This window comes from Bombus huntii, chromosome 14 (genome assembly GCF_024542735.1).
Source record: "Bombus huntii isolate Logan2020A chromosome 14, iyBomHunt1.1, whole genome shotgun sequence".
NCBI lineage: Eukaryota > Metazoa > Arthropoda > Insecta > Hymenoptera > Apidae > Bombus > Bombus huntii.
The window spans coordinates 6,040,052-6,060,094 of NC_066251.1; the positions used below are offsets into that span (position 1 = coordinate 6,040,052).

Consider the following 20,043-nt stretch of genomic DNA (forward strand, 5'->3'; position numbering starts at 1 on the left):
TACTAAAACAGCAAATTCATAAAGAATCGATAAAAACGCTCGTGCTAATGAATCAGACTATGCAACATCGTCGTTCTTATATCCCCAAAGCATTTCATATTTACGCTCAAAATCGACCTAAATGTCAAAATTCTTCACCCATCGACCACCAAACAAATAAATAGATAAATAAAAATATTCCCGCCTTCAATTTTTAAATTTACTCGTTCCCACTATACAGAGATCCTCCAGAGACAACCAGGAAGAATTCCCAATGAACTTCTAGAAAGGATGGAGACCATTGTCCGTTCGCTGGAGAAAAAGGAAAACGAAGAGGAAGGAATCCTTCGAGCAAACGGAATAAAATCGTGATTCCGATCTGACTGTTCGATAGCGGTATCGCGTTTCGAGCTGTAATCTCTGGTGGATGAGACAGGTGGATACACATCGCGACTGTCTTTTTACGACGAAACGTCGTCGTCTCTCCATCCTTTTTCTTCTTTTTTTTTTTTTTTTTTTTTTTTGATGACGCTACCTCTTGAAGTTTCGCGCTAGACGCGCAGGGATACGAGCAATTTAAATTTAATGCCGCCTTTTATACCCCTCCCCTATGCCACGCGCAACCCTTCACACGCCCTCTCTTTCTTATTCCTCTCTCAACCCCATATTCGCTGATCGTCTCCCTCTTTCACGCTCTCTCATCCTCCAACGTCGATGCGTTCTCTCCTGACGATCTTTATCCGGAGATTGCGACTTCCAAGGGAGCAACCACGACCGCTCTTTAGGTTTTTAAAAGAAGAGACTTTGCCGGTAGCCGTCGTCGATCCACCTAGATATCGCTGTGTCAACTCTGTCCGACAAACACTCGCCTTGACCCGAAATTTTCATTTTTATTCCAACCTGCCTTCCCAACGCACGTGCACCGGCATCATGGGCAAACGATATGGCATCCTACGTGAGATTTCAACGCGGAAATCGCCTCTGAGAGACCTCGGGCGGATGCTGTGAAGCGTGACGATGCTCTCCGAGATTACGGTGTTTCGGTGATTTTAGGGTTTATTGGATTATTCGTCGTTTTGACGAGTTTCGGGGCGGATGTTGCTTCTAAGAGTCGAGAAGATCGCAAAGAACATCCGGAAAATTCGTGGTTGTGAATATTCAATGAACAATAAATCTAGTGGCTACGGAAAGCTACGTATTAATTAATTAACTTTGAGAATGTTAAATTTCGTGTCATTTCGACTGCAAAAAGTTGATGATAATTTCTCGGCTGGTTAACGTAATAGAACATAGAAGCTTCTAACCTAGCGATAATCATTGCTACTATCGACTGTGGAAACTATAATTTTTGTTTGACTTACGTTTATGTTGCTCGTAGTCTAGTTTCGTTCGACGATATTTCAGATAAGCTGTCGTCGACGACGATAATTCAAAGTTAGTTAAATAGTCCAAGGTGTTCAACATTTGAAGGAACGCGTGTCGACGAAATTGACCGGGACTAGAAGAAATGTTGCAGAACGTTTGTCACAGAGAAAGAATTCGGCCCGACGTGGCAAGTTCCGGAGGAAGAAAAATTCGTCGGGAAACGAGATTGTTTATTCAAACGTGTCCCAGTGCCGGAGAAGCCGGAACGAGGAACGAAACGCTCCTTTCTTGAAATTCGCGTTACCGTGCGCGCGATTAATAAATAACTGGCGAAAGAAGGTAACGCGTATCGTTGCCCATAGAAAAGAAAAACGATCGCGCGAGAAATGGCCGCGGGAACTGCCTCTATTCTCCCTGATTGCGAATAACTCTGTGAAACTGCCCACCGACACGTGAAACGCGTCCAAGAAGTCGCGTTTTATAAAAATAACATGCACGTGCCAACAAACAATAACGCGCTAATCAACTTAAGATAAAAGTTGACGTAAAAAACACAGAAGAAAGCGGAGGATAAACGATTAGACGATGAATTAACAGTTTATCATTCCTTACAAAAAGGTATAAGTGGTTCTTATACGTGGAAAATATTATCAAATTATACGCTGGCCGTTTCAAAGAATCGCAAGAGATTGCGCGCGTTTCATTGAAATTCAAAATCATTTCGTTAATAATTGAATTTCACGTTTCCCAGCGAAAAATTGTTGTGAAATATTTGAAAAACGAAAAAGGAAATATGATCAAACATCGGAGTGAACAGTAGGAGAAAAAAAAGAAGCGGAAAGAAGCAAAGGGAATAACGAAAATCATAGAACAAACTAAAAGCATGGAAATTACGTATCGCGATTACGAGTACACGCGTAATTTCAGTAATCAGCGCAAGCACCGTTTTCGTGCAAAAAATGTTACTAGAATCGTGGACGATGTAATAACGTGCAATTTACCTTCGTACGATGGCAAACACTGTTGTTACACGTACAGCGTTTAACCACTCAACGAGCCGTTTATTCCGATAAAATTTTTCTTCGTTGTACCATTAGCCTGCAGGAGAAGGTTGACGTTGCTTAAAAAGATATTATCTGTTTTCAATTTGATAAACCAACAGCTACTTGGTCAGTCACGAAAGAGAAAATTTTCATGCATAAGCATGTATAAGTATGTATGAGACATTTTGAAATTTTATTTTTATCGTAACGAGCTACGGCCATCAGGATTAATAATAATAAAGTTTAAGGCCAATTTGAAAATCTATACATCTAAAAGTCACAGCAAACATTGCAAACATACGCTTGGTAAGAAGTCAGTGTATGTGTGCAATATACGTATGTATATGTAGGATATGAGCCTCTCAGGTAATCTGAAGTTGATCAACTCCACCTTTTATCTTTTTTTTGTTTTTAAAATTTTTCAAATGCATCATTCGTTGTATAGGTACATAATTAATATTCAATTTGAAAGTTCATTTATAACGAGAAGATAACACGGTTAATAGCAAAGTACAAGGAGAGCTTGAACGATTGTTCGCCACTTTTTTCTGCTTCAATTTACAGAGTTACGTGGTGGCTGTGCCTTCTGAATGGCTTCTAAACGACTCGATTATCGCTAAAGATAGCCCGATTAAATATTAATATCGTTAATACGATGAATAATTAACTATGCAAATATCTGGATGATCCGCGCGAAGTTTATAATCACGTTAAATATCCTATAACTTTCGTACACGTTTTCAGACTGATTCGAAATTGTACGAGTACAAACATCTACAAATGTTTCACACAGGACGCGTAATATGTTTGTAAGAAGATTCTGCAAGTGTTTGCGTGCATTTGTGAACACGGGAACAAAGATTAGATAGTTATAATCGGAGGAAAAATGGCAACGATACGAGACAGAAAAGAAAAGCTCGCGACAGTCGAGGAAAATAACAATTTTTCAGATTCTCCCCGTGCCCCCCCCCCCTCCTTGCTGTATGTATATATCGCGAGATTGTTCCGAAGCAGAACGAAATTCCGCGATGAATTATTCACGAGGAATATCCCGGCCACGAAAACACCGGTCAAGTATATTTTTTTCTCTTTCCTTTGCCAGAAACGTGAAATTAAAAAACCGGACCACGAGCTAGAACGCGTCAAGAAGTTCGAAATTTTCGAGAATTCAGGCTTGTACCGCGTCTGGCCGTAACTGTAGCAACACTCGAGAGGAATATTGGAATCTGAAACAGCTTGCACGAGACATCACCGCCTTATGCATGCATATTCCATTTGCTCTCGTGCCTCTTGGCGTAAGTTTGCGCGCAATACCCGCTGCTATGATATCTTAATAATGAGTCAACAGATTTCTTCTAAATTGTGCGTTTGGAACAGGTCGCGCGTTGTATCACGTTACGCTATAAAATTGATGTCTTTCTATCGTCTGTAGTAAAGTTACTTCAATACCTGTGATAGTATGCATTTTTCTATCGTCTGAACAAGCTGAAGCTTTTATATCGTCGTTCCTCGTCATTGCTATTTCTTTTTTTCTTTTTTTTTTTTTTTTTTTAGTATGATGAAACACATTTGTTTTATTCTAGTATGGATAGTAATTACATTTATGTAAGTTGAAATTATCTTTGATTTTTCTGTTTCGGGTGAATAGAACAACACGAGTCATTTAGCAGCCATTAACAATGACACATGGTGGGAAATATACAGGGTGGTTGGTAACTGGTGGTACAAGCGGAAAGGGGGTGATTCTATACGAAAAAAGAAGTCGAAAATATAGAATAAAAATTTTTCGTTTGAGGCTTTGTTTTCGAGAAAATCGACTTTGAATTTTCGCTCGGTACGCGTGCACTTTATCACGTCTCGTTATAACGGATCTTACTGTAGATTTTTAAAAAAATAAAAAAAAATTAAAAAGAATTTTTATTCTATATTTTCGACTTCCTTTTTCGCGTAGAATCGCCCCCTTTCCGCTTGTACCACCAGTTACCAACCACCCTGTATAACAATTTAATTGTAAAGATCGTTGCATCAGGGTTACCCTGTATTTTCTTCAAATATAATCAACATGCGTGGCAAATTGCAACACTCTTTATCGATCTAATAACTGTCTAACTTAAAAATAAAAATCGACTGAAAGCTTCTCGAAATAGATATCTGTAAATAAGATCTCTTAACACTAGAACTACCACACCAGTCAAATCGACTGGTTTTAGAATTTTATTTTAAAATTTTTACTTCATGTTACATCTTTTTCCCGTAATGATGTAATGACTTTCGTAACGATAATTAAAAGAATAGTATAATGAATTTTATTTTGTTTTTTATGTGTTTATAGTTCAAAAGAACTTTGTATCAAGGCTACTTATACCAATACCAGTCAAAATGTAATAGGGTCCTGCAATCTGTTTATCGAACCCCAATTAACCAGTTTCCTCGTTTTCTACAACTTGCCACACGTTTTTCAAATTTTTACCGCGTATCGTTCAATATGATGAATATCAGGAAAATTCCGGACCGATCACTGGATCGCTAGATTGTCAACACTAGAAATACCACAGCAGTCAAAATGACTGGTTCTACAATTTTATAAATGTGTCAACCCTCATTTAGGTCGATCATGGTCGCAGATGGACTAATAATACCAAAAATGTTCCTTCAGTAAGAAAATAATAAATTGAAAAATATAAAAATATTCTATTATTATGTATTTTTTAAAGACCATATTTATCTATATATTTAACTATCGATAGTTCTAGTGTTAAAATTATAGAATCTTAAAAGACACCCAATAACGATTAATTCCATCTTAATCAAATAATATAAGAAGCATAAAAAATGATTCAGATGGAGAAAACTATTTGAGAAAGCCAAGTACCCTAGAACCTCGGAATATCAAACAGGAGGAAACGATCTTCCCAAATGAATATTTACAAATGTATTATTTTACAGTGTATTTGCAAATTAGCGAATTTTTACGCTGCCAGGGGACGACAACGTGGAAAGTTTGGCTGCGGGGCCCGTATTTAAAGAATCATGGTCCGGCGTTTCGAATTCGTGCACACTCATTTTACGTCGATAAGAAACACGACCGACCATCCGTTTCCATGGTTGTGTCGTGGTCCGTGAAGATAATGCTCGGATACGTCAATAAGTTAGAAAGTGTTCGGTAACGAGTGCTCGTTAAAAATCACGGGAAGCGACGAAGAGGAAGCGCCGCGATGAAACGTGAAGCGTGTCGCGCGTTTCATAGAAATTTCTGTATATCTGTTGTAACTGCGTTTCCGATCGCTTTTCTACTCGATACATGGGAATCGTTATATCAACCGGACGCTTAGTTGATACGCTACTCGAATACAAAATCACTGGCTTCGTATTCTTTTTTTCTCTCTAAAAGCCGCGGCGCTTTCTAAATGACTTCCGATCGGCCGCTGTTAATATCGAAAATAGCGACCGCGAATCGCGACGAAAGTGGAAAGCGAATGCTCGAAGGTCGAAAATAAACGTATCAGCTGTCCATCATCATCCACTAAATTCCAACATTTTATCGGATCTATGACTACCTTTTTCCATGCTGTCTGTTTCTCCGTGAAACTGAACGTTTTAACGATACAATGAAACGAAGAATTCGGAATTCGGTTAGAAAATAATTCTAACCCCCCCCCCCCCCCCTCGATTCGAAACTGAAAAGAACCAGAAACCTTGTTCGTGCCACCTTCGTGTTTCTTCGTTTAATTAAAATTATTTTCATCTTGCTTCGTAACAGCCTGTAGAATATAACTTTACTGGAGATATAAAACGAGCAACTTCAAGTGTTTCGATGTATCTTGAAAAATGGAAGAATGCCAGGTAGGGCATTGTAACTAACAAGGGAGGATCGCGAAAGGTCCGGCTCCGGCTTGGATGAAGCTTCGCAGACTTGAAGAACAGCCAAAAATAGGTACGTACGTACTTTTCTCAGCGAAACCTCTACCTAGATCTCCTTCGCCCAAGTCCTCATCCAATGTTAAGGTTGTTGTGAAGATTTCAAAGGAGGTTCAGGTGAAAATTTACACGAAAATTTCAACGGAGATGAACTACGCATCTACTATTTTTCCCTATTCTACGAGTCTACGAAATGTTGAAAATAACAACGTGAGTTTGCGCTCGCCATCCATATACAGATGCGCTAGTTACAATAAATAGTAACTAGAAAATAGTTCTAGATACAATCGATAGATTTAATCGATAGGTTTAAGATGTTCTTTTGTTTTTATCCCTAGCCCATGTAAGAAAGAGCAATAAAGGTTTTTCGGCTTAGAACGGTGTGATAGATTTATAAAAAAAATAAAATAATAGCTATTGTGGTCCTATCTCTAAATACAGAAATAATAACAGCTTATGGGCCCAGGTTATTATTTTATTGAAAATATTATTAATAATAATATCGAGGAGCGCAGAAGATAACCTAAAAAACAAAAAAAAAACGTGCGTGATCGATATTGATAATAATTGCTTACGTGATAATACAGTTATCAAAAGAATATAAAAATGTCAGGCGGGGCGAGTTTAAGTATTGGAAAGCTAAATAAAGAAAATTACGACACATGGAAATTGCAAATGGAGGCAATACTCATTAAAGATGACTTGTGGGAATATGCGAATGGTTCAATAATTGAACCTGAAGCAGCGAATGAAACCTCTTTAAGGAATAAAAAGGATGGTAAAGCCAGAATCGATATTATTCTTACCATGAATTCGAGTGAGCTATGTCATGTGAAGCATTGCAAACCTTCACATGAATTATGGAATAAATTAAAGGAGGTTTACGAATCCAAAGGACCTGCAAGAAAGTGCAATAAAGGTTTTTCGGCTCAGAACGGTGTGATAGATTTATCCAAAGATAAATACAAAAATAACAACACGAAATTTGATCCAAATCTGGACCAAAGAGATTTCTCACGTTTCTGATATCGCATAGAAAATGTACGTACTTGTAACTTTTTTTAAATTGTAACGAAGCAAATATCGATAACTGCGTTACTATTAATTGCATTATAAACTAAATCCTATGAACGAAGAAACGTTACGAAATAAACGGAAGAGAACATAAGAGAATGTAAATCGTGAATCTTCACGAATACGTAATAGTCGTACGGGGCATAACACCGAATGGCCGATAACTCTGCGATTCAGCGGCGAAGGAAATGTCGTTCGTTGACATATAAACGCGATTGCACAAGAATTCGCTTCAGCAACGCGAACTTCTGATGTCAGGCTTAGGGAAAAATGAAGCCTAACGGTATGCACGGCGTCACGCCGAGAATCAATGTAAATTTAATGTTGATATCTTTGGCGAACTTACACGAGGCGAGGAAAGTCTGGATAAAATCCAAACCTGGTATATAAGGATCGTTGCACCCATAGTAGAATGTGAAAATTTCCATGTTGCGCAATACCGGCCAATATTACGGTTTAATAAAACCATGGAGCGAATCTTTCAATATATTTAAATTATCTCGTAGAGATTTTGTTGAAAAGGATAAGACAATTTTTTTTTTCCTTTTTTAGAAGATTTCTTTGATTTGGATAAGGATAAATTTTGCGGTTCGTGGAAATATTAATGGGGTATCTTTTTTTTTATATATTTAACGAAAAGGAGATGAATACTCTTATCTATTTTTTGTGTAGAAAAAAAATAGATATGAAAAAAAAGGATTATTATCTATTCATAAGGCAGCTGCAACGTGTTTGGCTGTTATCAAAGATTTAGGCAACACTTGTCGGAAATACGAAAATGGAACCGATAAAATCGATGATCAACCGTGTCAGCGGCCCAGCGATTTATATATCGCTGCCCGAGCGATAATAAAACGTATGTTTGTGTTAACAGCTCTTACTAACTTCCAGAGAATAAAGTAAATGTTAAATAAAGTTTCGAAATATACAGCGAAAACAAAATCGTGTACTCGATGTACTGCAGCTTTTATTCTTTAAAATATCACTCTTTTGATTTATAAATACTATTTTGTTAAAATTAAAAATGGAAAGAAATTCGCTCAAAAATAAAAGAAAAAGAAAAACATATAATACTTACATTCTTCTATATATTCTATCCGTAAAAATTATGTCAGGAAATTATGTTATCGAGCAAAAACAATTTCCGTGTTTTCAACTTCGAGAACAATTTTAACAGATGGCGTCCTCGCCGTAAGAACAGCCACGACACGTGAAATCTAGCCGCATGAACAATCAATGATTGAAAGTAAATGACTTTTTGACAATAGGAGCGGAAAACTGATATCGGAGTGATTGTATTATAGCGACATTCGATACTGTTACTATTTAAGTAATATTTTACAACGTAATCAAGGCACGATCAAAGATTTATTATGCATCGAAAAAATTGTTTTTATCATTGTTAATTATTATGAACTTCCTTAATTGTGAGATGAACAAAAATGTACACTTCGAACGCGGCGTTAATTAAAACATCATACAAGAACGAGCAACGTCAAATGGCCTTAAATCTAACATGACGATTATTGATATAATTATTCCTGACATCAACTGTCTGTATCGTTAATGACAAAATAACCGTACGAAATTTTCATTGTGGAGACAGATTAATGTAGATTGTTAGAGAAGTGTGTATATATTTAATGTGATTTTTACGAAAGAATTAGAGGAAAATTTTAAAAGAACCAGATAGGATGGGATCGGAACAGAGCTCTCAAGGTGGTACGCACAACGCTAGCGCTAACAGGACAAGAAATATACCATTGAGACGTGGAAAAAGTGTACCAAATCGTGAAAGAGTACCAGAAGACACACCACCGAGATGTACCAGTCCTGGTGCAAGCATTTGTTCGGATTCTGATCTACCATATATATCTTACACTGTGAATAGACCTATTGGAGATTCACCAAAGATGACAAATAAACAGTCACAGCTATATAGAGGCAAAAGTTTTGGTGGGCAAGATATATCTAGACGTAAAAATAGTTTAAGTTCCAGTAGCTACAGGTAACATATTATCTTAAAAATTTATTTTTCAGTAATATATTTTATTTGAATAATAAATTTGTAATTTCTAATTACAGAAAAACTACCTCTGATAAAATCCATAACATAGTAGTAGTGAAACCAGCTATGCAAGATCCAACAGCTGACAAAGATCCTGATCTGGTTAAATTACAAAGTATTCCCATGTTCCTACCTATCATGCGTGGCACTCTCAATTTGCCCCCAGGTGTCAGAGATCCGGAGGTGCTGGAAAGACTCAATCCCATTGGTTTGTTTAACCTGTGTGCTAGGTATCAACATCATCTTAATACTAATGCTCAAATGATCGCAGCTGAACAATCTACTCTATGTATCAACATCGAGCCAGAAGTGACAAAGATACTTAATTTAACAACAGAAAGGCAAAAAAAGTTTGCCAAGTTTGCTGAACAACTGAACAAAGTACACGAGCTTAGTAAACAACTAACCAAATGTCATTCTCTTCTGAATCAAACTCTGGAGAGCCTTGAAACTTTGAACAATCTTTTACCAGTAGAGGATAGATTAGAACCATTTGTATGGACTACTGGATAAAATCAATGTTAAAGAGTATATTGAATAGTAGCTTAAGAAAATTTATAAGTACACTGCACTGGTGCTAAAAGATGATCTGAATTGACTCAATGCAAGAACTGTTAGAAATTTGTTCTGTTTCTTTTGTTAATAACAATGAATCTTTATTACTAGTCCCTATGGAAGAATTTTTAGTACCTATAAATGTGTTGCACAGAAATCTTGACTATGAGAATATATATATATATACATATATACATCTATTTTCATGTTAACCCTAATAATTGTATAATTGTATAAAAAGAATGTGATGTTTAAGTTCAAAAATACATATATTATGAAAGAATTGTACATTTTATTAAAATAAAAATAAACAAATTCGCGATTACAACAAAATGATTCATAGCATCCCAGTCATACATCGATATAAAAAACTTATACATAAAAACACAACATTTCATAATTTTTAATTATTTACATACCCTAGTTGTTAACGTCAGCCGACCGTTGTGCTTTTAACCTTCTGTATGCTGCTATGATATCACTTTGCTGTTTTTCTAACTGTCTCCTTTCTCCAACTGGTAGATTCTTGCGTTTTCCTGATTTATCTATGGCTATTGTTTTCTTAGTCCCCATTTTTGTCTTCTCACTCTTTTTAAGTATTGAATGAAGAAGCAGTTTCTTCTTTCCAGGCTGTGACAAAAAATAAGCGAATATTATTAGTATTATATAACTAAAAAGGACATTGTATTAAAAACTTTACCTTAAAGGTACTTATATTGTCAGCATGTTTTGGCCTGACTTTTAATTGAGGCGGTTCATGAGCAACTTCTCCAAATTTAACTTGATCTTTAAAAGTATCAAATTCATCTACTTTTTCTTCTATTTGTTTTTGTTTCTTGGATTTCAATTTCTCTCTCCTCTTCTCTGACTTACTCATTTTAGGTTCATCAGTATCTTTCTTTTTCTTCTTTTTTTTAATATTTTTATGCTTTGACCTCAACATGTCAATTTTATCTAACTCAGTTTTCTCGCATTTCGAAAGCCCCTCTATCTCTCCTGTATTTGGATTTCGATTGACTTGAACACTGTATTTCCTCTCAAAGGCAGTTTCATTAATAAAGGCGTAAGTATCCCTGTTAACTCTGTGCAAAAATCTATCCTCACTTTCACCAGGTCTCTGTTGAAATACAGGAACAACTTTATCTGGTTTAGCCTTTGGATGTAAAGGCTTAGAGCACAACTTATTGCCAACAGATATGAGGGCATTTTTCTTCTTTTTCTTTTTCTTGACTTTGGTTATCTTCCCTGACTTCACTGCCTCTTTCAATTTCACTACTCTTTCTAAAGTTTTCGGTATAGCTTGTTCGTCTGCATTTTTTGGCGGTGCATTTATCTTTGTTTCTAACCTATAATAGGCAGTTCACTAACTTATGTAAATAATTCGAGAATAAAGCATATCTAACACACAACTCACTCTGCCAGTCGTTTTGCCTGTTGCTTAAGAGGATCTTTTACGCCTCTGTGCTTTTTTCCTGGAATTTTCCGACCCATTTTCCTACGATAAACAACGAGACACAGCTTTCACGTGGTCGCTACAGTAGCGTCGCGTCGTCTGCTTGAACGCGCGACTTTATGTTTGATTTAGAATGTTGAATAATTTATAATTTTCAATTATAGAATGTAACTAAAAACAAAAGAAATTGTAGATAAAGATAAAATAACATTGTTGCAGTTATACTAAATGTGATTAATTTAAGTTTTGATTATTTTAATACTAACGAATCAACGAGAATATTTTAATATGTTAATCTACTGAAAAATTGAACAACGAATTATTAAATTGAAGAAAGATTATTGGAGGATTATAGAAGGAAAGTTATTACATAATTATGATAGAAACAGCGAATATATTTCACGACGTGATGTACTAAATAATAACGGATGTTGTATGTATGTATATACGAGTCGAAACACGGTTCGACCGTAATTATTATTCAGACGTTGCATCGTCGTATCGAATGAATATTACTACGATGATTCTCGAAAAGTGAATGCGAATAAGCTACTTTGAATATTAAGTCTATAAAATTATAGTTTAAAATAAAATGTATGATCCACCCCTATCATCTGGTTTGTCACAATTTAAATAATAATTTATATAATATTTATTAACAATTTATATAATATTTTGTAACACAAACGAGGTACAGAATTCTTTATTTAGCCGATGCGTTTCGTTACCAAGTCGGTAATGTCAAAAGTTATATTAAAATCGTAAGAGGGCTCTTAAACGTGCGACACGAAGAATTCATTAAGTACAAGTCTATGTTATCTGTTGCCTATGGTTGCAGTGGCCATCGAGGTTAGGAGATAATGTCCAATGTTTTACTAAACATTTCGATCAACCATTTACAAATTTATTTAATAATTTATCGCATTAAAACATTTTATTGTATATCGTTAATGCTAACTACACAACTAACATCGATTCTATCATTAAATACTTATTACGTATTCCTTTTTTTACAACTAGTTATATCTACAAGGTAGAATCTTAACAGGAATGAACCTAGCTCGACCTTTTCGATCAATTGCCAGAAACCAAAAATGTAATTGTCAACAAATATATTCCATATCCAAAAAATATATCAATGGAACACCATCAGTGTTATCATCCGAAGAAAAAGAAAAGAACGAAGATAATAGTGTCTCGTCGATAGACGACTTGACAGAACCCACAAATTGTTGTATGTCCGGATGCGCAAATTGCGTATGGATTCAATACGCAGAAAAATTAAGCGCGGTACTTGAAGAAAGCGAAGTGGACGTGCAAAAATTAATCATCGACAAAGTACAAGATCCTAACATGAAAGCGTTTCTTTCCATGGAACTCAGATTTAAAAATATCACTAAAGACTAAGAATACTGTATAAAATACTGTATATATCTATGTACATATAAAATGATGAAATTTTAGACAATAAATCCTTATGTTAATTTAATCGGCTATTCATTAATCTCGTCTTGCAATTTTGAATCTCTTCCAATTACTATATAATCGAAATAGGCTACAACGAAGATAAATGTACATATATATACGTAAGTGTTACACACCTATGTATTATTCCTGGAAATTTTCGTTGTTTCAAAGTTACTTATGTGTTTCTTCTATCTATAGATTAACAATTTGTCACAATTGCAAACCACTTCGTTAATGTTTCGTAATAACTCGTGCTTTTTTCGCAAGAAGCTTTATTCCGACTACGAAACCGCGAATTCGAACTGCTTCAAATTCTAAAAGCTATCGCAGCGCCATCTGCAAATGTTTATTGCATTTCCCCAGATGGCGGCACGTGTACGAAAGCGGCTTGATGAATATTTATCTTTATAATTGCAACAAAAATAACGAACATCTCGAGTCGTGGATCTTTGCTCGAGGACTCGTGCCTTCTATTGCTATTTATCCAACTCGTTCCGTTTATGAGATTCCAGGACGTGTAACCAGTTCCCCATCAAAAAATAAAATAGACTCATACAACCTTAGACTTACACAAGACTTATACAACCGTTCGAAATCGTAGATTAAAATGCGAGATATAATAACGCTTACGAATTTAACAGGTAGCAGGAAAGAAATAATAGAAGCGGCGATACAACGTCGATAATAAATTCTGTTTGGACTGTCTGTTAAAAAGGAAACAGAACACGGTTACACGGACGAATAACTTTGTATTTTCGTCTAAATTAAATTCCAATCGGCACCTAAGACGCTTCGACTGGGTACACGGTGTTGGCAATGTGGCAAGACTTTCACGTTCTTTAACGGGATTAATTAAAATAAGTGCAGATTTATCGGCAACGCAGTTCGCTACCGCTTGTACCGATAATTTAGTATTACGGGTATTTTTGCGCGCCGCTTACATTACGTACACGCTTATTTACATTGCATACATATGTATGTATAAAGCCACTTGTGCCGCTTACGCCAGTCAGGAGAATGTAGTGTGACACGTACTGACGTGTTGGCGAACAAGAAGGCGTATATAGCGCTTCTTTTTCTATTTTCGCCGCCAATCGCATGGAAATTAGCGAAGAACTTCGACAAACGCACCATTCGATTTCTCCTATAATTAACTTAGCCGGATTATCGCAATCTGAACATTTCCAATTTATTTCCAGAGATTTCTCTTTATCGTAGAAATGAACGAAACTGAGGAAACTGTTCATAGAGCGGAAACGATATGGGTCATTGCTAGCGTGAGCGAGTAATTATGTAAACGAGCGGGGAAAATAGCTGGTGGCGAGATACTAAATACAATCGAGCCTGTGAATGATTTCTTTGCGAAATATGCGTTATATTTCCATGATATTATTTAAAAATTTCCCGCCGATACGCTTTCCTTCTAGAGCTGTTTACCAAGAAAACGTAGCGGATCAACAAAGCCCGTAGCTGTGAGAGCGCACGTGTTAACTAGAGGCGTATAGGAGCGCGCAAAGTTGCTTGTTGCAACAAGCAAAACGGTTTCACAGCCACCGATTTTCCCCGGTCATCAAACAAAGGCCAATCTCAGAGTTGCGCGTATAGAAGCCATTTTCCAGAATTCCCACTACCGACCCTCGCCGCCACTTCCCATTTCCTATTCATCCGTATTAAAAATGCCGTGCATAAAGCTATAAAAATATCCTCTTACAACAATCCAATTGTTCTTGCCAGCAATACCCACGCACCGACTACCAGGATCGCCTCTTATACGTAGAAACCTACAATCTGAAGCTGTCGTGAACCTCGAAACTCGTATACATCGTGGACCTAAATTCCTGATTAAAGTCGAAGATATTCTGCTAGAATTAAGCCTTTGACGTGGCTCTCCATCGCAATTTTTTCATTTCATTTGTATCGTCGTTGATGATGCTTCGTTGTGTATATTTTTAACGTTTGCGGCGTAAGAGAAGTTCAGAGGGGATTCTGTGAAACGAAATAAAACGAAGGATAACAAAATTACGCTCGAGGTTTCATGCATTAGGTGATCACATTTGACAAGTATATTAAGTACACTTTGTTAAGTATACCTACGTATTCTTTGCTGATTGTAGACCGATAAGAGGTGGACGATTGGCCGAAGGTTACTCTAAATATAAAAATGTAGAGTACAACTTTTTCTCTTGTGGCCTCGTCTTAAAGAAAACAGCGGTATATACCGTTTGAAAATTTCATTTTCTCGGAAACGAAGCCTCGGACGAAAAAATTGTACTACACGTTTCCGACTTATTTTCGGATATAGAACAACCTCCTTGTCAATTATACTCCGTCTATTTGGGAATTAGGTGAATTCGTATATACTCGGCAAATTTTCAACCTCGAGGGTGATATTTTCTCGATTTTCGTCGTACCTTGAGTGGCACAGTTTATCTATTGCACGACAAAATAGAATTCAATCTCACATTGTTGTACGTAACGACGAATACACCGACGAAACTTGGAAAAGCGAACCTACACGCAATACGAATAATATAAAAATTGCAATAAAAATCCAGGTCGAAAACGTTGGCTAGAGCGGCTTCATATAATCTTATCTGTAGCTCTGCCCACATGTCAAGTTCTTCTACTAGCAGTACATTCGCACACGGCTCTATTTCCATGCGGCACGCGTATCAGTGTGACGTATTTTCTCACATACACACGCATAAACACATCTAAATATATACATTCACAGTTTGATAGGCGCGCTCGCGCCTACCTTTCCACACGTTCACGTGACACATTGAACAATGCTCGTAAAGTAGCGTACACGTTCGGCCACACCGTCTTAAAACACATTCTACTTGGCTAGTGTGGGTGTGCAAACGCGCGCGCCCGCGCGCGCGCGTGTGCGTGGATTATTTTCGCTTATACCGCGGCGCACGCAATCTCAGAAGTGGTTCTCGCGTTGACAGGTTCCGAGCGAGTTTTCGCCGACCACGAGCCACCGATCGGTCAGTGCTTCGAACAGAGGATCCACGATTTCTAGATCCTCCTCGTACCTCGTCTAACTTTCGCGCTTCGAACGATTTTCCGGTTCGTTCGAAACATCGTGCGATCGGACGCGCCTCCACGCAAGGATCCACGACTTCTGGATGCTCTTGAAACCTTTTGGAACTCGGTGCCTCGACAGAGCAGGGATCGATGATTTCTAGATCCTCCTTCGACTTTGTGCAATTCGACGCTTTGGCAGGCAGATCGACGATTTTTCGATGCTTGGCGAATATCGTGGAACCCAGACAGGAGAATCGAAGAGGAGAGAACGTTCTTGGAACTTTGTGGAATTGATCGACGAGCTCGTGGATCCTGAATTCAGCGCCTCGACGATTTCTCGATCCTCTTTGAACTTGGATAGTAGGCTGGAAAATTTCTGGACTCGCGTCGGACATCGCGGAACCCAGCGCCTCGAAGATGGGATTTTCGATCTCTGGGTGCTTTTTCAACATCGTGGAATCTCACGTCTAAAAGAACGAATCGTCGATCTCTAGATCCTCTTTCGATTAGAACGTCGCTCGGATAGACGAATTATCGAGTTCTAAATTCTTTCCGAAGACTAGTGACGTGCAGCGCTTGGAAAAAGGGATCGTTGATTTCTAGATCTTCTTCCAACACTGTGGCGCTTCTAAAAAGAGATCACAGATGTCTAGATGATTCTTGAATATCATCGAGGTACTGTTTCTAAATTATTTTCAACGTGAAATTCAACTGAACTAGAAGAATGATCGTCATTATCAAGAAGCAAGATCCGACTGTCCGATATTTTGACGAAAACTTCGACAATTCGCGGATTCACTTCGAACGTACGACCAGCGGATAGAAAATCCAGTGGTTGGAAAAATTGTTCGTTTCTATATCTCGTTGAAATATCGCGTAATCCAGTGGTCGAGGAGGATTTCTAGATCCACTTCGAACATCATAAAACCCGTGAGGAAGGCGAAACGATCGCGTTCGTCGATACGAAACCGCGTGACTCGCGAGGAAATTCTTATGCAACGCGTGCAGGACGTGGTGCACACTTTGCCGGTGCTTAGGCGAACGTTAGAGCAGAGAAGGAGAGGAGAACCCGTCGCGAAGAATTATGAATGATCCTCGGAACGAGGATGATCGCGAGCCGGCCCCGTGTACCCGGTTGCTGGAAATAGCGTGCAATCTGCGCACGGAAACGCCGACAACTGGACAAATACGCTTGTTGCTCGCTTCGTTTGCTCTAAACCAACGTGCTATCGTTGAGTCGTGACGAAGAGGTACCTCGGACCGGTTGTATAACTATTCAAAGTGAAACTTAATACATTGTAGGACAGTGAATTAGTAAAATTAGAGGCTTTTTCTCTTATCGAGCCGAGAATCGTTGTTCAAGTGCTTTTGTTACTCGTTTCGTTAGTTGCGAGCCAAAGTGCTATCTTCGTCGAAGAAACTTCGATTACGCACATTATCCTCGAAACTTGATACATTAGTCGGTGTACGCAAGTTAATTAAATTTCTCTTACTTTGTCGATCTGAGAATCGTCGTGTCGAGGAACGGTTCTTGTTCTCTGTGTTTCATCGTTCACTTGCGACGAACAGCACATGTAAGTATCTACAGCAAAACTTAATCGCACAGAGCCGGCAACGGAAATTAATTTCCCTTTCTTATTCGTCAAAATATTTCCACGCAAATGTGAATAGCAACTTTATTATCATGGTGATCGTGGTCGACGGATGCGGAACAGTGATAAGGATGACGAAACGGGACGAGAATAAATGATAGCGTATGTATATACGGTCGCGGTTGTACGAGAAATCGTACGACGTTTTAACGTGGCCGTGAAACTCGGGACACTACTGTGAATCTAAAAAGTGTTCGTTTTGCATTGCAAATGAAAGAACGTTGCTTTAAAACGTAATTGTACAACGAACCTGTGCGACAGTACGATGGTGTTATCGATGGTTCTATTCTATACCCAACAAATATAATTGACGGTGCTGACCGGTTTGACGATAGGAAATTGTATATACACGTCGTACTCAGGAAATATGGTTATGAAATAGAAAAATGACTGGAAATGATTTCGCTGGGAAGAGGTGAGTGGCGTTCGTGGCGAATCGTAAATTCAATTGACGTACAACGCGATGGTGCTAGTCGTTGAGGAACGTGTTTCGGATTATCGTTCGATTTACAATCTATGAATCAGTCACGCTGGCGACAAAAATCATTCTAGAAACTTCATGATCACGGATAACAACCGTCTCGTATCTCGTCGTTCAATGGTGTTCAAAAATCTGTCACTCTAAATCTTCGCTGAGGTTCTCGTACGATGATGTGGCAGAGGATAAGCGAGAAACGTTTGCGAAAGTGACAAAATTAATTGGTAAAACGAGTTGCCCATTTCTGGATTCGTTTCGGACGTGGTCGGGTCCAGTGGTTCGACAGATTTCCAAATTCGAAAAAGAAGATTCTCGTCGCCGTTGATACGACACGATCGCCGATCAGTCATCGCCTTGACAAAAGGATCGTCGATTTCTAAATTTCGAATATCGTGGATAATTAAAAGAGCCGGAAATTTCTAGATTTGAATTTTCAATTTCTCTTCGCGCAAGGACCGATGGTTTCTAGATTCTCTTTGAATTTATACAGAGCGTTCCAACAGAGAAGTCAAAGATCCACGCAGCATCTCTGAATATCGCGGAGTCAGTGTTTAAACGGAAGAATCGGAAATTTCTATCATCCTCATTGAGCTTTGTGAGATTCGGCGCTTTAACAAAAGGATCGATGCTTTCTAGAGCCTCTTTGACTTTTTCCGGGATACGGCGTTTCAACAGAGCCGCCGAAGATCTCTGCGGCCTCTTTGAATATCGTGGAAACCAGTGCTTAGACAGAGGAACCGACGGTTTCTGGAGATTCTGTTCGAACGCGGCATGAAATTCTTCTTTGTATCGCGTCGGTGAATTTGGCGAAGAAACTCTGAATAGGAGAAGAAAAGAGACACGGGAGGGAAATCGAGATCGTTGAACGAAATGCTCATGACTGAAAAGGGTTCTCTGACGAAAGAAGGAACCAACGAGGAATCGGACGAACATACGATCGCCACCGACAACAACACAGTGCCACTGGACGAGTTATTGGTGAACTCGACGGTTCCTACGACCGCGGTTGCAATAAAAGTGTGCGATGACTCCACGGACGAGGCTGGAAGAGGCAACAACGAGAAGCGGAAACGCGGCATTCTCAGCAACTTTCAGAGAAGGACATTCAGCAGGATCAGCTTCAAGGGGGAGACCGGCCCTTTACTGAGCAGGTCATTTTCTATATTTCTTTTTTATTTATCTCTTACTCCCTGATATACAGATATATTATACTATCATTATTGTTAATATTATTATATTATAGATTTTATTATTATATATGTTAAACGTGTATATATCGTAAGAATATTTAAATTATACGACTGAAGGATAATATTATGTATGAAATTAGTTGGTAACTTGGATCAGTTCCAAGGGAAATAGTAGTGCTCCACCGAGCAGGTGGACTTCTTAACTTCTTTCCATGTGTATATTCTAGTTTATGAGATTTTTTAAATAATACAGAACGGAATTTATAGCTTGGACCGGTCCGAAGACAAAAATTGAACCTCTACTGACCAGATGGATTTTTTAACTTTTGTATCGTTCATGCGTTTTAAAATGTTTCGATAATACGTATTTATTTATGGTTGGTGTATAATTTTGTAGGAAATTAATTCATAATTTGAATTAGCTTCGAAGAGGAGGCCCTTCCTCGAACAAACGAATTTTCTAATTTTTCTTCCTCGTACGTGTGTCTACGTTCCGCCTCGAGTGATATAGTTGAAAAACAACGTTGCATGAAATTGTTGCAAGAGTACGAAGAACGTTAAAAATATCTTTTCGTATATATGCGGAGATTTGTACATATCTATACATCCGGCACTGAACTTGGGCCTACATACTTAAACTGTTCTCTACCAGCTATTTAAGCGAAATAGGAATAACGATATTTATCTTAATTACTTAATTTAACGAAAAATTGCAAAACTTACGACAATTGGTCAATGTTCGTTATACTTGTAACCACGTCTACCTAT

General features: G+C 37.9%; 4 protein-coding genes across 8 annotated transcripts in view; 3 read left to right on the forward strand and 1 right to left on the reverse strand.

The window, feature by feature from the left end:
* LOC126873116 (coiled-coil domain-containing protein 137) overlaps positions 1-15,153 on the reverse strand; it is a 97,418-nt gene extending 82,265 nt beyond the window's left edge. The window contains exons 1-6 of one of the 4 annotated variants that reach the window (XR_007692309.1): positions 15,013-15,153; positions 13,057-14,908; positions 11,417-11,626; positions 10,703-11,348; positions 10,422-10,632; positions 2,346-2,442 (exon numbers count right to left, since the gene is read on the reverse strand). Coding sequence is in view for 1 of the 4 variants with exons in the window: in XM_050633668.1 (XP_050489625.1) it covers positions 10,423-10,632; positions 10,703-11,348; positions 11,417-11,493 (933 nt within the window). In the remaining 3 variants the exon portion in view is untranslated. Of the gene's footprint in view, positions 1-2,345; positions 2,443-10,252; positions 10,633-10,702; positions 11,349-11,416; positions 11,627-11,721; positions 12,004-13,056; positions 14,909-15,012 lie in introns of those variants that run through there. The other 3 variants (XR_007692310.1, XM_050633668.1, XR_007692308.1) reach the window with 3 other exon arrangements.
* LOC126873117 (BLOC-1-related complex subunit 5) lies at positions 8,605-10,285 on the forward strand. The gene is made up of 2 exons (XM_050633669.1): positions 8,605-9,387; positions 9,465-10,285. The coding sequence occupies exons 1-2, from the start codon at positions 9,074-9,076 to the stop codon at positions 9,958-9,960; spliced, it is 810 nt and encodes a 269-aa protein (XP_050489626.1). The 5' UTR covers positions 8,605-9,073; the 3' UTR covers positions 9,961-10,285.
* Positions 12,145-12,944, forward strand: LOC126873119 (uncharacterized). The gene is made up of 2 exons (XM_050633672.1): positions 12,145-12,304; positions 12,476-12,944. Exons 1-2 carry the CDS (start codon positions 12,284-12,286, stop codon positions 12,860-12,862), a joined length of 408 nt encoding a protein of 135 aa, XP_050489629.1. The 5' UTR covers positions 12,145-12,283; the 3' UTR covers positions 12,863-12,944.
* Positions 15,154-15,869: 716 nt separating the features above from the next.
* The window catches only part of LOC126873112 (G protein-activated inward rectifier potassium channel 3-like), a 45,266-nt gene continuing 41,092 nt past the window's right edge, over positions 15,870-20,043 (forward strand). For both annotated transcript variants that reach the window (XM_050633655.1, XM_050633653.1), the window contains exon 1: positions 15,870-19,236. In XM_050633655.1, coding sequence (XP_050489612.1) covers positions 18,956-19,236 — 281 coding nt within the window. In that variant the 5' untranslated portion in view covers positions 15,870-18,955. The remainder of the gene's footprint in view (positions 19,237-20,043) is intronic.